This window comes from Talpa europaea (assembly GCF_964194135.1).
Source record: "Talpa europaea genome assembly, chromosome: 1".
Taxonomy (NCBI): domain Eukaryota; kingdom Metazoa; phylum Chordata; class Mammalia; order Eulipotyphla; family Talpidae; genus Talpa; species Talpa europaea.
The window spans coordinates 14,175,450-14,190,448 of NC_140073.1; the positions used below are offsets into that span (position 1 = coordinate 14,175,450).

General features: G+C 55.8%; 1 protein-coding gene across 1 annotated transcript; it reads right to left on the reverse strand.

The window, feature by feature from the left end:
* Positions 1 to 1,691: 1,691 nt before the first annotated feature.
* On the reverse strand, positions 1,692 to 14,334 carry TSPAN18 (tetraspanin 18; the record flags this gene model as incomplete). Its single annotated transcript, XM_084232213.1, has 7 exons — positions 1,692 to 1,739; positions 3,349 to 3,432; positions 4,216 to 4,398; positions 4,935 to 5,033; positions 5,387 to 5,461; positions 12,046 to 12,240; positions 14,272 to 14,334. The coding sequence occupies 7 exons, from the start codon at positions 14,332 to 14,334 to the stop codon at positions 1,692 to 1,694; spliced, it is 747 nt and encodes a 248-aa protein (XP_084088339.1).
* Between the last annotated feature and the right edge of the window lie 665 nt (positions 14,335 to 14,999).

Genomic DNA, 14,999 nt, shown 5'->3' on the forward strand with positions numbered 1-14,999 from the left:
TCTTCCCAGACCCTGGAGAGGGACAGCAGGAGAGGCCAGCAGGCTCAGCTGCCCCTGCCAGTCCCAGGCCATGGCGGACAGCACCAATCAAACCTAAGGTAATTGCCAGACATCACGAGTCAAACTGAAGGTGTTTGCCAGATATCACTAGTCGGGATTCACTGCCCTCTCCCACTGAGACCAGACCAGACCAAACCTTGGATCCTTCACAGCCTCTCATGATTAAACTGATTGAGGTCAAGGCCTTGTAATCCAGTTAGCAATACTGGTCTAGAATTTCAGGTCTGGATATGAGGGATTGATTTGCGATGATTTGTGGGTGTGGATGACTGGGCAAACTGCTCCCTGCCCAATCGTGGAGGGAACACTCATAATGTGCTGTGGACAAAGAAGGGGCAGGAAGCCACGTCACAGCAGAAGAGCCGAGATGCCCTGGAGTTCTTCATCCTGGAGACAAGGAGTCTCAGAGAGACGATGTGTGGCCTGAACACTCAGGAGAGGGAGAACGAACGGATGGCAGGGGCTGAATCACAGAAGACAGAAACCTGGTCTGTGTGCTGCCCTGATGCTGGTCACTGTGGCCTGAGGCAGGAGGCTGCCTTGGGAGGTAGTGAGCTCCCTGTCCCTGGAGGTGTTCAAGAAGAGGGTGAAGTCTTGGCAGGGATCTTGTGGAAGACATCCACAGCTCGGTTTTGGGTGGAAAGGGACAAATTAGGTGGTCCCGGGGCTGTTCCAGCTTTGGGAGCCAGGGGGTGAGTGGGGAACAGGAGGGCATGGGCTTGGGCAGAGAGACGAACAGTGTGGAAATGACACGTGGCATGTGTACATATGTGAGTTCCCAGGGGCTGGAGGGAAGTGTGTGAAGGTAGGTGGAAGGGCAGATGTGGGAGGGGGGAGTCCAGAGTAATCTCAGCAATGGAGATGGGAAGAGACGGTTCCTGGTCAGACTGCCCTCTCTCTTCGAGGGAAGCCAGGATGCTGAGACCAGGTGGGTATGACCAACAGGTCTGCAGAGGCCTGATTCTTGCTCAAACTACCGTGCATGTGCTGTGTGACGGGAGGTGAGAAACTGCCTCTCTCTGGGCATTCCAGATGATTGGGTCCAACAGATGGTGGAGGGGAGAAGCCCGGCAGCTGGGCCATTCTTGGATCCAGTGTCTGCAGCCCACTCTTGGCTCCAGCCCAAGGCAGGGATAACAGAGGATGAGGGAGCGCGTGCAGGTTCGGAGTCCTCAAGGACACGGTGACCCAGTCTCCTCAGGCCCCCAGGGCTCTGGTGACCTCTCTCTGATACTTGCTTTTGCCTCCTTGTTGCCTAAGTCCTCATTTATCTTGGCCCCAAGTCCCGAAGCTTCGAGGAGAGTGTCCAGGTCTGGGGTGGCCCGAGTCCGTTTGGGCCGGGGAGGGGACCTAGGACTGGTGCTCCTTTGGCTCCAGCGCCCATCGAGTCTTGGCCTCAGGGACCCCCGGGGAAGCCGGTGGCACCCTCCCCAGAGTCCAGGCCAGGGACATCAGTCTGGATTTTTTTCTTCATTTTGTTTTGTTAAAAAAATAGCTCTTTTTCCCCTTGCCCCTGCTGGCCCCTCATGTTGGTGTGGCCCCTCCGGGCCAGGACAGGGGTGCGGAGGAGGGGAGGGCATTGGGTGGCGGGCAGTGGTGGGCAGGTGTCTTCGGGCTTCAGGCCACACCCTCTACTGGATGCCCCGGAAGAGGCACATGGCGAAGATCATGGCAAAAAGCTGCAAAGACAGCAGGAGTCGGTGCGTCAGGCTGGACCCACAGCTCTGGGGGGGGGGGGGGGGGCGCTGCCCGCCCTGAGGGAAGGGGCCACTGCCTCTGGGACAGGAGGGGGCGTTGCCCATCGCTCTCTGCACACCTGGGTGGGGCGGGGCTGAGCCATTTTCCTAGCGGCCCCCCCTTGGTGCCGGTTAGGAAAGGAGAGGGCTTGGGATATGGGCTCCCCTCTCAGAGCTCCCCTCTTTGCCAGTGATGACTTTGGACAGAACGCTTGTCTTTGGGCCTGAGTGTGTATTGAGAGCTTACTGTTCTGGTGCTTTCTCAGAAACCTCTGGAAGCTAGACACGGAGAGGTCATGAACTTGCCTGAGGCCACACAACTAATCAGTGGGGTGGTCAGGGTGGGAGTCCAGGCATTCTGGTCCTAAGGCTCACGCTTAAAACCCCTGCAGCCTCCCCCCTGGCTCACAGGCAGGTGGTGAGACAGGCCTGTTACACAGAGGCTTAAAAAGTGAGCAGGATTGTTATTGGTAGCAAGGAAGTGCAGCCTTTCGTGCAGTCAGGAGCATCATCAATGAACCTGCGTCCAAGGGCCTGGGGTGGGGAGATGAGGCCGGACCTCAGTAGAGGCCCTTCTGGGCGCAGGGTTCTGCTTCTTTTGGGGGCGGTGGGTTGGGCTATAAGAGCCATGTTCTTCCTGTGTGGGGACATATTTGCCGGGGTCCTGCAGCGATGCATGTTTCTCGTTCCTGTCTCCTCCCAGGAGCCCTGCCCACCTCCTGCAGTGCTGGCACGCAGTAGGAGCTCCGTCTCTGCCTGCTGCATGCATGGGGGAGCGAATCATAATCCCTGTCGCTGCCCCGGTCTCCAGCTGGGTGCTGAGCAGCTCTGCGGGTTACAGTGAGAAGCCAAGCCTGGCCAGGTTTCTGGTGCCAGGAGTAGGGGGCGCCCTGGAAGGCTGCCCTACATGGTGGGAGGGGCAGGCTGAGTTGCCCAACTTCAGTTCCTGCAGGATGGTTGAGCCCCAAGTGCCCCTTCCTGGAGATGGCTGGTGTGGCCGAGGCGGCCAGGAAACTCCTTAGCCGCAGGTGCGTCATCCAGAGAGGGAAGGTGAGGGGGCAGCTCTGTCCTTGGCTGCAGTGCCACCTAGTGGTAGCTTTGGGAGTCTGCAGTTGCTTTATTTTGAGGGGGATCTGGAGTTTTCTGGTAAAGAGGGCTGAGACTGTCCTTGTGAGGTCAACAAGGCCCCTGTGGCCCTGATCGCCCCACAGAACAGCACCTTATCTACAAACACAGGCTGCACCCGTCCCTCAGTCCTCAGATTGTGTTGATCTTCAATCTGGCCCTTAGGGCTGGGGAGGCTTAGTGAGAGAGGGCGGTGACATGGGGGTGGGAGGAGATGGGAGTGATTCTGAGGGCCTGTCCATGACCCAATTCCCGGACACTTGCTCCAGAGTCCAAGCAAGACTCAGGCAGTGGGCAGACACAGCGGGCTCGGCCCCCGGTGATCCCTGCAGTGGGGGACCCACTTGGTTTTGGTTAAGGACATGGAGACAGAAGTAGGGTGGGGGGATCTGCCTGTATGTACTGGCTTCTGGGGGATTTCACTCACCTCGATGGCCAGCACCCCGATGGCAAGTGCTCCGGCCAGATAGACGTAGGTCTCGAAGGCGTTGAGGATCACCGTGTAACAGCCCTAGGGGGAAGGACCAGAGATGACCCCTAGCCGGGAGGGATAGTCTGGGGACTAGGAAGTGTGAGCCCCAAAACTCAGGCAGCAGCAGGTCTGCCCCATCAAGCTCCTATTGGGATGTTCGGTGGAAAGCACGTGGAGGTAGGAGGCCACAGACACAGCAGCTGGGCAGCCACGTGCCTGCTCCTAAGCTCCTGTTTAAGCATCAGGACCTCAATGTGTGGAGCAAGAGCAACAAAATCGAGTCCTGCTCTGGAGAAAGGACAGGGAGATGGGCCGTAGCCCACACACACCTGGGTTGGTAGGCACCTTGGGGGCACCTTCCAGACCAGAAGCAGCACTGATTGCAGCAGAGTTGGGGGTGGCATGTGGGCCTGGCCATGTGACCAAGTCCCAGCCAACAGGAGGGGGGCAGCTTGAGTGGCATCCCTAGAGAAGCCCTGTGCCTGCCCCGCCTCCCTTGCCCCTGGCTCAAAAGCACCTGGGGGCACAGCAGAGGAGGGTGCCCCAGAAGCTGGATCAGGGGGCCTTGCATCTCCTCCCCCAATGCAGGAAGGCAGGGCTGGGAGGGGCAGAGGTAATGTGGCCCATCTGCCACCCTCACCCCAAAGACCCCCATTCCCCTCCACTGTGGTTGGATCTTGGGGGCTTGGAGGCTCCACCAGCCCTGTTTAGGAGTCCCATGTTGGATCACACTTTCACGGGGTTCCTTCAGACCCATGGGCTGATGGCTCTACCCACCCAGCTTTGGCACCCAAATCCTGCTGTGGGAGCCCGGCCTGGTACCTGCTTATTCAGGAACAGGTCCTTTCCCAGGAGGCATTCCTCCCTGCTCAGCACCACCCCATCCCGAGTCTGGGGTTCTCTCCGACAGCAGGCCTCTGGCACCTCGTCACTGTCTAAAGTTAGGAGTCGAAAAACGGATGCAAAGCGAAAGTCTTCAGGCCCGTTGACCCCGCAGCAACCAAACTGGGAAGAGAGCAAAGAAAGTCAGGTCTGGTGGGTGGAAGCTGGACCTGGGACAGGGATGCCCCTGGCACCTCCAGAGGCCATAGTGAGGCAGTGGAGCAGAGTTGAGACCCTATTGTGGGCTGGCTCCCCATCTCCTCCTGTATGGCCCTGGGAAAGTCTCTTAGCTTCTCTGAGCCTTCAGCATTCTCATCTGCAAAAGTGGGGCAGTGGTGCCAACTCCTTCCTCACCTGGTATTAGTAAGCACACAGTAGTGGCTAGGGTTACCCTCATGGGTGATGATTACGATCACCTGCGGGCCGACAGCAGGGTTGGCGAACGGGTGTCATCTCGAGATTGGATGTGGACATGGGGCAGTGGCTGCCTACAGTCCCCGGTGATGCCCATTCCGAGGCTGGGTGGGTGAGCCCTATTGGTTGCTGGTGTCTGGCATGGGCACATGAGCAGAGCAGCTCTGGAGCCAGACCTGTGCCCACTGGGCCTCCTAACCCTGAGTGCCCACAGCCTGGGGAGGGAGCGGGGCGGTGTCACTCACTGTGATCATGACCGAGTTCCAGGTGGCAGAGAAGATGTCCGTGTCGTTGTTGCCCTGGTAGTGCTTGGTGAGCTCCTTGGTGAAGAATTCGCGCGTGAGCTGGGGGCAGAAGGAGAGCGCAGGCTGAGAAGGCTGGTGCACCCCAACCCTCCTGGCCTCTCCACAGGGGTGGCCTCAGCTTCTGGCACCGGGTGCCTGGGATTCTCCTAGGCCGCCAACTCTGGGGGCTCTTACCCCACCCCCGCCCATAGCCTGCTCCCACCAGCAGTTCACCGAGGAGAGAGGGAAGTCTACACACACACCCTTGCAAACTGAGGCCAGTGGTGAGCCACCATCTGGGCTGGATGAGGGCCTGACTCTGTGAGTCTCTTTGCAGAAGGGAGGCACTGGCCATGAATGGCCATCAACCCCTCAGTGACAGCAGCGGGGTGGGGTGCATGCCTGGTACGTACATTTTCCCTGAAGATGAAGGCCAGGATGGCCGCTGAGAGCTCCGCCAAGAAAATGATCAGGATGAACAGGAAGAACTGCCAAGAGAAAGGGGTAGGCTTGTGAGCACTGAGGGACAGGCACCTGCTGGCTGATGCACCCTTCCATCTTGGCATACAATTGGTGCAATGCTTTCTTTCTCTGAGACAATGGACCTTCATTCCATAAGCCATTTTTCATCATGAACATACCCACAATCCATCCCTGGAGCTAACAAGGTTGTTAACAAATGCAGAAGTAGACAGACAAATATGCCTTCCATGCAAATGGCCCTTTAGACCAAGTCCCTTGTGCAGTCTACAACCTGAGCAACCCTACTTGGCAGTCTCAGAAGAATATCAATGTTGAAATATGTTTTGCACCCCTTCCAGATGGAAATTCAAGATTTTGGAATCCTGAGTTCCCTAGGGTTCACTAGCTGGCTTTCCCCCATCCCACCAGTTTCAGGGACACCTTCCCCATCCTGCTGTCTCACATTCCCACAGGAAGTGGGGAGATAACATTGCTCTTCAGCCCTAGTAAAGGAGCATGATTTGCAGGAAGGTGGTGTATGAAAAATCTGAAAACCTAGGACTGGGGTTTGAAATCTAACAGACACCCCTCTCTTCCACTCACTGTATTTCTCAGTGTTCCCCAAAATAGCCATGATGCCCCTCATCTTGACAGGCCTCGCAGGCTGTCAAGGAAAGCCCCCTCTTCCTTGTCCCCTCTTTCCTCAACCTCTTTAAGGCTTGGTCTCCCCATCAGTAAAATGAGGGTGACACCCACTTCCCATGCCATTGTGGGGAATATAAAATAAGGGAGCTAAGTGTCCCCTGTGTCATCAAAACTTGTCCTTGAGGTTCTTGCATTAGAGACTCTAAAGCCAGTTGAGTGGCGGCTTCTGCCCTGTGCCTTGGAGCCTGGCTCTGGGGCACACTCTCCCCCAATCCCTGCCGCCTGTGGGGTGCCCCTCTCCTGGGTCCTGGATCAAGTGTCTTCCAGTCTGATGAAGGCTCTGTCACTTTGTCCTCACTCCAGGGAGGCCCCAGTCATGGGCCCCCCCCCTCCATGCTTTTTGTTTGTTTGTTTGCAGAGACCTAATTGACTTTATCAAATATTCATGTTTGGCACTTGGAGCCAGGGCCCCTAAGATCCAGCCAACAGAAGACAGACCCTGCTAAGTGAGTCATGCTTTTTAAACCACGTGGCTGACTTGGTGCAACTGAGTTTCACCTTCCCCAGAAGCGATAATACAGGTGCAGCCATGGGGGGCTGCAATGCAGACACCTCCTTGCTCGGCTGATGGGCAAGCAAGATTGCTGACAGCTTTGGTCGGAGAGTCCAAGAACTTTTTCTGGACAGCTAATGCTTTAGCAGCAGATTCTGCAATAGCTTCAAGAGTTAGGGGGAGATGACAGCTTTGGGGGTCTGTATAGGACCAGAGTCTGCAGTCCACACAGGCGGGTTTATTTTGGTGGCTCTTGCCATGTGCCCCTTCCTTTGACTCCCTGGGTCTGGGTTGTTCGCCAGCCCTGAGTTTTGAACTCAAATCTGGTTTCCCTGAGAGGCCCAGCACTTTCTCCAAACAGCCTGGGCTATAGATCGCTTTTGGGGACAGCCTCAGGATGGATTTCAAGATGGTGCACCCAGGAGGTGGATGTGAGACACCTCCCACACCTGTCCGGGTGTTGTGTTCTATACATGTGTGACTCCGGGAGAACCACCTCCTTCTTTACGGAGATCTGCCAGCACAGGCAGGTTTCATTCCTCATCCCTCATTTTCATTTTCAGCCTCAAGCTCAGCCAGGCCACTCACTCTGCTCGCCCTGGAGTCCCTCATCTCTTGCAATGTCCTGGGGGGTCACCAGGCAGAAACCCCTCTCACCTGGGCTTCTGCAGTCATAGAGGCTTATTGGGCATCAGAGCCCAGAGGTCTTTTCCTGTTTAGTCCCCCATTTCCACAGTTGAGGGGAAAGCTGGAGAAGGAAGATGATGTCTCCAGAGGTATGTACCTCGAAAGTTCTTGTGCAAGCCCCATCCTCTTTGTGCTGGCGAGAGAGGTTCAGCACTGGGTCTGGCTCCCACAGGCTGGTGGCAGCCTTATAGGGGTCAGCTGCGTGGGTGAACTTGGGCTGACATCAGAAGGCAGAGAGGAGCATGACAGGCCCCCCCGCATGATACCCACAGTCCACTCTGCCACCCCCACCTTTGATCCCCACCCCACCAGCGGGTTGGCTCTTGGCCTGGTTGACGTGTTCTCCAAACCTGTGGCCTCTTGTCCCCCATGACAGTGATGGAGGCCTCTGGCAGGGCTCCTGGCACTTCCATTTGGCTGCTGATGGATGGTCATCCGGTTCTACCTCGCATGGCCTTTTGGGGAACCCTTCCCTACCCTCTGCCTCTTTGTGGAGTTGCTGGCTGTCCTCCCCTGGCAAAGAGTGGCCCCGGAAATGGTGTTCAAGCCGGGCGATGCGATGCGGCGGGCTCTGGCTGAGACAGCTATAAACTATAGATGAGCCGGCATTTGGCCTCGTGCGCGCCACGTGCTCTCCTTGGGTGTGGTCCAGGATGACTTAACACGGCCTCAGAGAGATGGGCCAGGCAGAGCACCCCGCACAAGGCTGGCATGAGATCAGAGCCGCTCAGATGGGGATCCGACACAGTGGCAGCCTGGCCACCCAGGCTAGTTCTGGAAGGACAGTGTAGCGCCCACCTGCTGAGCGCTTACGATCTGGGTACTGGATTGTACCTGGGCCATCCCACTGCACACTGCCACAGCCTGGCAAAACAGCTGTTGCTATCATCAGCACCCCACTTTACTGATGGAGAGATTGGGGTGCTGAGGGGGTAGTACTTTGAAGGAGCTGGTCCAGCTGGTAGGTGTACCCCTGCGATAAGCACAGAGAGTCTGATTCCAGAACACAGCCCCTTAGCTCCATGTTGTTCTGGAACCCACGAGAGCCTCTGGGTCTCAGCCTTTGAGATGGCCTGTAGGGTCAGCACCAATTCTGTCAGTTTCCCATTTATCACGTGCTTACATGTGCCAGGAGCAGAGTGCAGCAAGAAGTACATTTTCTCATTAAGCCATGATCACAACCTACGGCTGGAAAGGAGGCATTTTTTAAAAAAATCATACCTTTTCATAAGCGTACTCTGAAATTCAGCGAGGAAAGTGACAGAGCAGAGATTAGAACGCATATTTTTCTGACTCCAGTGTCCATGCTCTTCCTCACACCCCTGGCACTGACTCCTTTCTGTTCCTTCATTCCAGGGCTGCTTATTGAGCACCTACTCTGTGCCAGCGCTGTGCTAGGTACTGGCAAACACACACACACACACACACACACACACACACACACACACACATGGCGAGATGTGGCCTCCATCCTCATGGAGCTTACATTGATTCATGAAATGAAATTCATGAGATGAAATCAACTCATGGGCTGGGAAGGGTGGCTCTCCCCAGAGGAAGGGTGTCTGTGGACCTCCTTGCTGCTGCTCCTGGCTCCAGCAGGGCTCCCCCAAGCACAGGGGCTGAGGGCTACCTTATCTGGGAGTGAGTGTGAGTCCCCAGAAAGAATGTGCAGGGTTGTGAGGGCAGCATCATCATGATTTGACTTCTACCACTTGCCTTCTCCAGAATGAGGTGATTTCCTCCTGCTGAACCGGGTGGCCATTGGCTCTATGGAGGGGATTCCCCTTGAGCCAGGCCATGGGGTTTGTCCTGATCCTGGGGCTTCCCCTAAGCAGGGCCTTCCCTAACCTCATCCCATTTGTCTAAGAACACATCTGCCAGCAGTGCCTGAGCATCCAATTTACAACACTTGCTCAGGATGGGGACTTTATCAAAGGGCCGGAAACAGCCTTCTGCCTCCTTGAGTGCATTTCCAGGCTTTGACCACCTGCCTCCGGGCATGGCTGCTTCCGGGGTCTCATTTCTAATAAATAGTTACCAAATTTGCATACTTTGTGGGAAACAGCTCATTTATCTCTCTAAAATATACTCACTCTTTTTGCTGTTCTCTTTTCCAATTTAGCCTGCCTTCGTTATAAAACATTTTTTAAAATATGGATTCTAAATAAATCAGCTAAAATCATTTCTTGAACATGACTCAAAGGTAAGCAACTGGGAAAAAGGGGGTGCCACAAAATGTCAACCGCAGGCTGAAACTGTCCTATTGTAGGTGAAAAAGCTGTGGAATTGATCTGAAAATCTGGGGTCTTCAGAAAAGCTGATCCTTGGGTGATGTGGTCTTTAGACTCACATCCAAGGCTCAGGGTCACCAGGAGCCTGAGGGTTTTAGCCTCAGAGCAGAGAACAGGGGATGTTCAGTGAACCCCACCCCTCCTTTCTCCAAAGGCCTTAGACTCAGGGTTCCAGAGACACTCAATGCCGATTCTCTTGGCCTCTCAAGAAGTCTTCCTTCCTCCCAGCCGGTAAAGGAGGCTCAGGCTTCTGGGAGGAACCTGGGACTTCAGAGGCTACCAGGGTTGACTTTTCACCCCGGAGCTGGGAGCACCTCCTGGCCAGGTACAGGTTGGAGAACAGAAAAAGCTCTTCTTATTTTTAGGTCACACATCTTTTTGAAAATCTTCCAGAAGTTGTGACATCTCCCCCCAGAAATACACATGCACACACCCCATACACACAGTGCTCGGTACAGACACACAGGCCTGACTTAATGTATTGTATGTAATGTCAGGGCCGCTTGAGGTCAGTCCAGGTTGGGAGCCCCAGATCAGCTCTGGTCAGAGGGGCAGGAGACCTGGGCCCAAGTGTCCCCTGCCTTTGGCCCACACAGTGGCCCTGGGGCTTGTCTGTGCCGGGTGTCAGAGAGGAGAGAGGGTGGGAAGAAAGGGAGGGGAGACAGGAGGAGAGAAGAGGAGGAGGAGAAAGGACAGGGGAAGCAGAGAGGCAGGGAGAACTCAGGAGGGACGAGGAAAGCAGCAGAAATAGAAATTGAGATTAAAGAGAGGCAGAGAGACAGGAAGACGGGCAGGGGAGGAGAGAGAGAAGATGGAAAAATTTAGCAGAAAAGGGTGAGAAGCAGCTGCTATTAAGGTAGCCCAGGCCCAGCAGCCAAGACCTAACTCTCTCTGCGGGTCCTTGGGCGGGTCTTGTCCTGTCTCTGGGCCTCAGTCTCTTCATAAACACTGGGGACGGCAGAGCCCTCGTCCAGCTGGCAGACTCCAAGGCAGCCACTTAGCAGGAGAGAGCTTGCGAGGCCCCCAGCCTGCTCCCAGCCCTGAGCCCCAGGCTTCCTGTCTTGGCTTCAGAGATGAGTCCATTAACAGTGGATGAGTCCCACGGGCCAAGGTGAGGTGGGGAAGGGAGGTCTGGCGTGTCCTGGAGCCCACATCCCAACTCTTTTGAAAAGTCCCTTCTGAAGTCCCAGCCCAGACGGCCCTGCGCCATGTGCGCTGTGGAGCGCTCGCCACCAGGGGGCGCCAGAGGATTTCTTTGTTTCCAAGTGAAAAGTTTGGTGGTGAAAGGGACCCAAGGGTCCACATACACACTTCACAACGGATTCACTTTCTCTCTAGGATGTGGGGCATCTGCCTCACAGTGACACGAAAGGGGACTGTGCAGTCTGTTCTCACCTGGGGTGCGGGGTCATCACAGGAGCAGACAGGCACCTTGGAAGGAAGCCTTTCCGCTGACCAGCCCAGGTCTCCCTCATGCTTAACTCCAGGCCCACCCACTCACAGGCCCACGCACCCCAGCGGGGGGTCGTCTCCCATGCACCCCACGCACTTCTCCAAGAAGGGCTGCTTTTAACTTACCTGGTGGAGAACGCCACAGTTTCCCTAGCCCCGGGGGCCAAGGGACCTCATAAAAGAGAGAGAAGACCAACCCACCAGGACCAGGGAAGTAGGCCCAAGGGCCGAGCTCATGGGCACAGAAACAGAACATTCGCTGCTCAGACTGTTTGCCTCCAACTCACAGCCAAACTGGCCCAGACCTTGTTTAAAAGTGAGATGCTAAAGCTCAGAGAGATGAAGAAACAAAAGGACGTCCCGTGGTCGGTGAGGGGACAGGGCAGGGCAAACACACGGGCCCAGGCTGGCCAGCTGCCCAGCTCGTCTGCATGGGCGCAGGGTTTCCCACACACCAGCCCTGGAGGAAGGACAGCCCACTCTTGGCCGGTACCTCCTTCCCAGCACCTAGTGAACTATGGGCCCAAAATAGATGTTCAAGGACTAGTTATTTAGTGAATAAAGAATCTTTTGAGATCGTATCATTTCTATTTTAAACTGGAAATGCAAAAGCTATTTATGCAATAGTTGTCTTAGCTATCTTACCAAGGAGCTGATTATTGAATTCTTAGAAGTAAGCAAGTGTCAGAGCATCATTGTGCGTCTACGTGCTCAGCCGCCCATGCTTGGGAGAGGCCTGGCTGCTCCACCTGAAGGCCAAGGCCTCTCTCCGCCTGGGTCAGTTTGCCCATGTGGCAGGCAGTGCAGAGAGCAGGCTCTGGGGCCACAGATGCTAATGGAAGAGCTCAGTGTGGCCTTCCCGATCCAGGTGGGCAGCCTACTTGGCTTAGACCCTCCTCGTGAGTCCTCTGCAGTACAGGCACAGGAACACCTACCCCCTGCCAGGGCGCCCATGGGTGGGGGGAGATGGGGTACTTACAAACAGCAGCAGACACTTGTTCTCACGGACAGCCCCACAGCAGCCCAGGAAGCCCAGCAGAAACAGCAGGCCCCCCATGGCCAGGAGGATGTAGGCTCCTGTGATGAGCAGGGGATTGGCAGCCACAATCTCCCGGAAGCCTGTGGGGTCCACCATGACCCAGATGCCGATGCCCAGCAGGCAGGCCCCGCCCAGCTGCTCCCCGGCCGGTGGAAGAGGGAGGAAAAGAAGGAACGGGGGAGTTAGATACTACACACACACCATTCCTTGAGCAAGACTCCGGGGGGCCGAAGCACCGAGGCCCAGCCCTGTGAGTGGTGGGCACCCCATCCATGCGTGGACCAATGTCCCTTCTATGCTCTCACTGCTTTGGATTTTCCCCCACACCCCATCTCTTACCCATGCCCCCTGCAGGCTGCTGAGAACCACATTATGTAGCGTTTATGTGCTACTTTTATATTCTCCTTAAATGTCAGCGCTACGGAATAACGGGGTCATCTGGTCCAACCTCTGATTCCACACTGAGCCCCAGTGGAGGAAGTGGGGACAGTGACTTAACAAAGGTCACACAGCAAGTTCACGGCAAAGGCAGAGCCAAATCCTGAGTTTCCCTGGCTGCGGCCCCAAGGACACTCTCCAGGCGCAAGCTGAGAGCCACGCTGGGCCTGAGGGCCAAGCAAGGGGCTGGGCGCGCAGACAAAAGTCTTCCTCTTTGTCCTCAGCGGGGCAGGCTGAGGCTCCCCACTCTCAAATATAGTCCTAGAAAGTCTTGTTTATGTCTCATCTCCACAGGCTCCCTCTCCACATCCGACTTATCTTCAGAGAGAGGCGGCTTAGTCCTGAGAGAGCTGTGCCACTTATTAGCTATGACCTTGGGAAGTGGCTCAACCTCTCTGAGCCTTAGTTTCCTCATGGTTCAAAGAGGATACAAGTTCTTCCCTGAGGTGGATCATGCAGGAGACCCCGTTGGTGTCAGTGGATTTGAAGGCTGTGAAGTGTCTGCGGCCCCGGCGTGGTAAGAAGGCTTGAGAAAGGACAGACCGTGGCTCGGGTACACTTTGGCTTGGCTGCCCGGTTCTGGAAACTGTGGGGAAGAGCTGGATGGCTTGGGGGCAAAGATGATATTTTTAGGTGTGGTCGGCACTGGGTCTGAGCAGAGGGGCCTGAAGGGGCCAGCAGTGAGGAAGGGAGAAAGTGGGAGAGAGGACCCACGGGACAGCCCATGATGGGGTCTGCATCTCGGCCCCTCTTTATCATGCCTTTCCCCTGCCTTCCCACAGTAGAACCTGCATCCCTCCTCAGGGCTGGAGGCTGGAGGCTTCAGCAACTGTGTGCTGAGTTTGGCCGGGGCACCGACAAAGAGTGCAGGGGGACCCAGCCCCAATTTGCGTGGGGATACCGGGGCTAATGCAAGGCCACCCCCTTGGAAGTCAGGTCTAAAATGTTGGCCTTGAGTGCTCCCTGCCCTTCAGGGTTAGAGGGTGGGGGAGGCTCCCAGAGGGGGCTGCAGATATACTCCAGTCTGCAGATATACTCCATCTGCAGTGTATCAAAACAGATGGAGACAGACAGGGGCCTCCGAAGGACATTAGTGGACATTTGCTTGGCCAGGTCTTGGCTGCACTAGGGTCAGAGGTAGAGGCTGGGCCAGCAAGGCCTGCAGGGACCCCAGTGTGGGGGAGGGCCTACTCCCTAAACTAATCTCACTTTTCAAGGCACCTGTTGAGATGGCTAAGCAGGGATGAAGATGCTGAGATTCAGAGGTGGAAGGTGTGTCGCATCGCAGAGATGCAGGGCTGGGCTTTCAACCCAGCTCCCCCAGACCCAGAGGGGTTTCTGATTATGCCAGGAGGCTACTCCAGTTAGTCCCTCCAGCTTTGATGACTGGAGCTGGGGGTAGCTAGCCTCAGGGTCAGGGGTGGGATGGAGCACCCTCTGCTGCCCTCTGATCACCCTGCTTCACCCCTACCTGCCTCTGTACCAGAGGTTGGATCCCAAGAGAGCAGCCAGGAAGAGACCCCTGCTGCTGGTCAGAGGAGCTGAGCCAGCCTCTGCAGAACGCCCCTCCTGACCTAGGCTCTTGGCAGTGGGCTGGGCCGTGCCAGGGGCCTCACCTCTGTGACATCCTGGCTAGGCAGTAAGACCTGCATCTAGCGCTGGTCCCTGTTCCCGCCAGTTCTGCCCACCCCACCCCACAGAGGCCCGGGAGTGCCCAGGAATACTTACAAATATGAAGAAATTGAAAACAAACATCAGGTACTTCATGCAGCTGAGACAGTCGCCCTCCATGGCGCGCCACCTACAAAAGAGCAAGACCCCCTCAGTCTTCTTGCCGGAGACCCCACGCGAAGAGCCCCTGACCCCGCCATGGGGTCCCAATGGTCAGCTCCTACCTCACACGGAGTGGAGAAAGGGGGGAATTTCCTTCCCAGGATGGTGCTTTGCCCTGTGGGTTAGGAGCAAGAACTGGGGAGCCAGCCAGTCGGGGTTCAAGTCTCATTTGCTGTGTGGCTTTGAGCAAATCACTGTGCCTCTCTGACTTTTTTGACTTGCAAACAGAGATTAAAAACAGAAGCTTTGATTGGTCTTCCCTGATGGTGCAAGGGGTTAAACACCTCACTATGAAGCAATCCCAGCCTCTGCAGCACAAGTTCATTCCCCAGCCAGGGAGCAACCCACATGGCACAGCAGACCTCTCCTGACTCGCCCGCTGCTTCCCTCAGCAGTGTATTTCAGTCAGTCTGCCTGTTCTGCTCCCCACTCTGTCTCTGGTGAATCCTCTCACCTTCCTGCACCTCTAGCCTGCACCCCAGCTCTTGCATGCATAAATAAATAAATCTTAAAAAAAAAAAACAAAAAAAAAACAGAAGCTTCCTTGCAGCAGGGATATTGGGGGGAGAGTTGAAGTAAACCTGCTTAGTCTGATGCCCAGCACAAGCAAGTGTCCACGTACT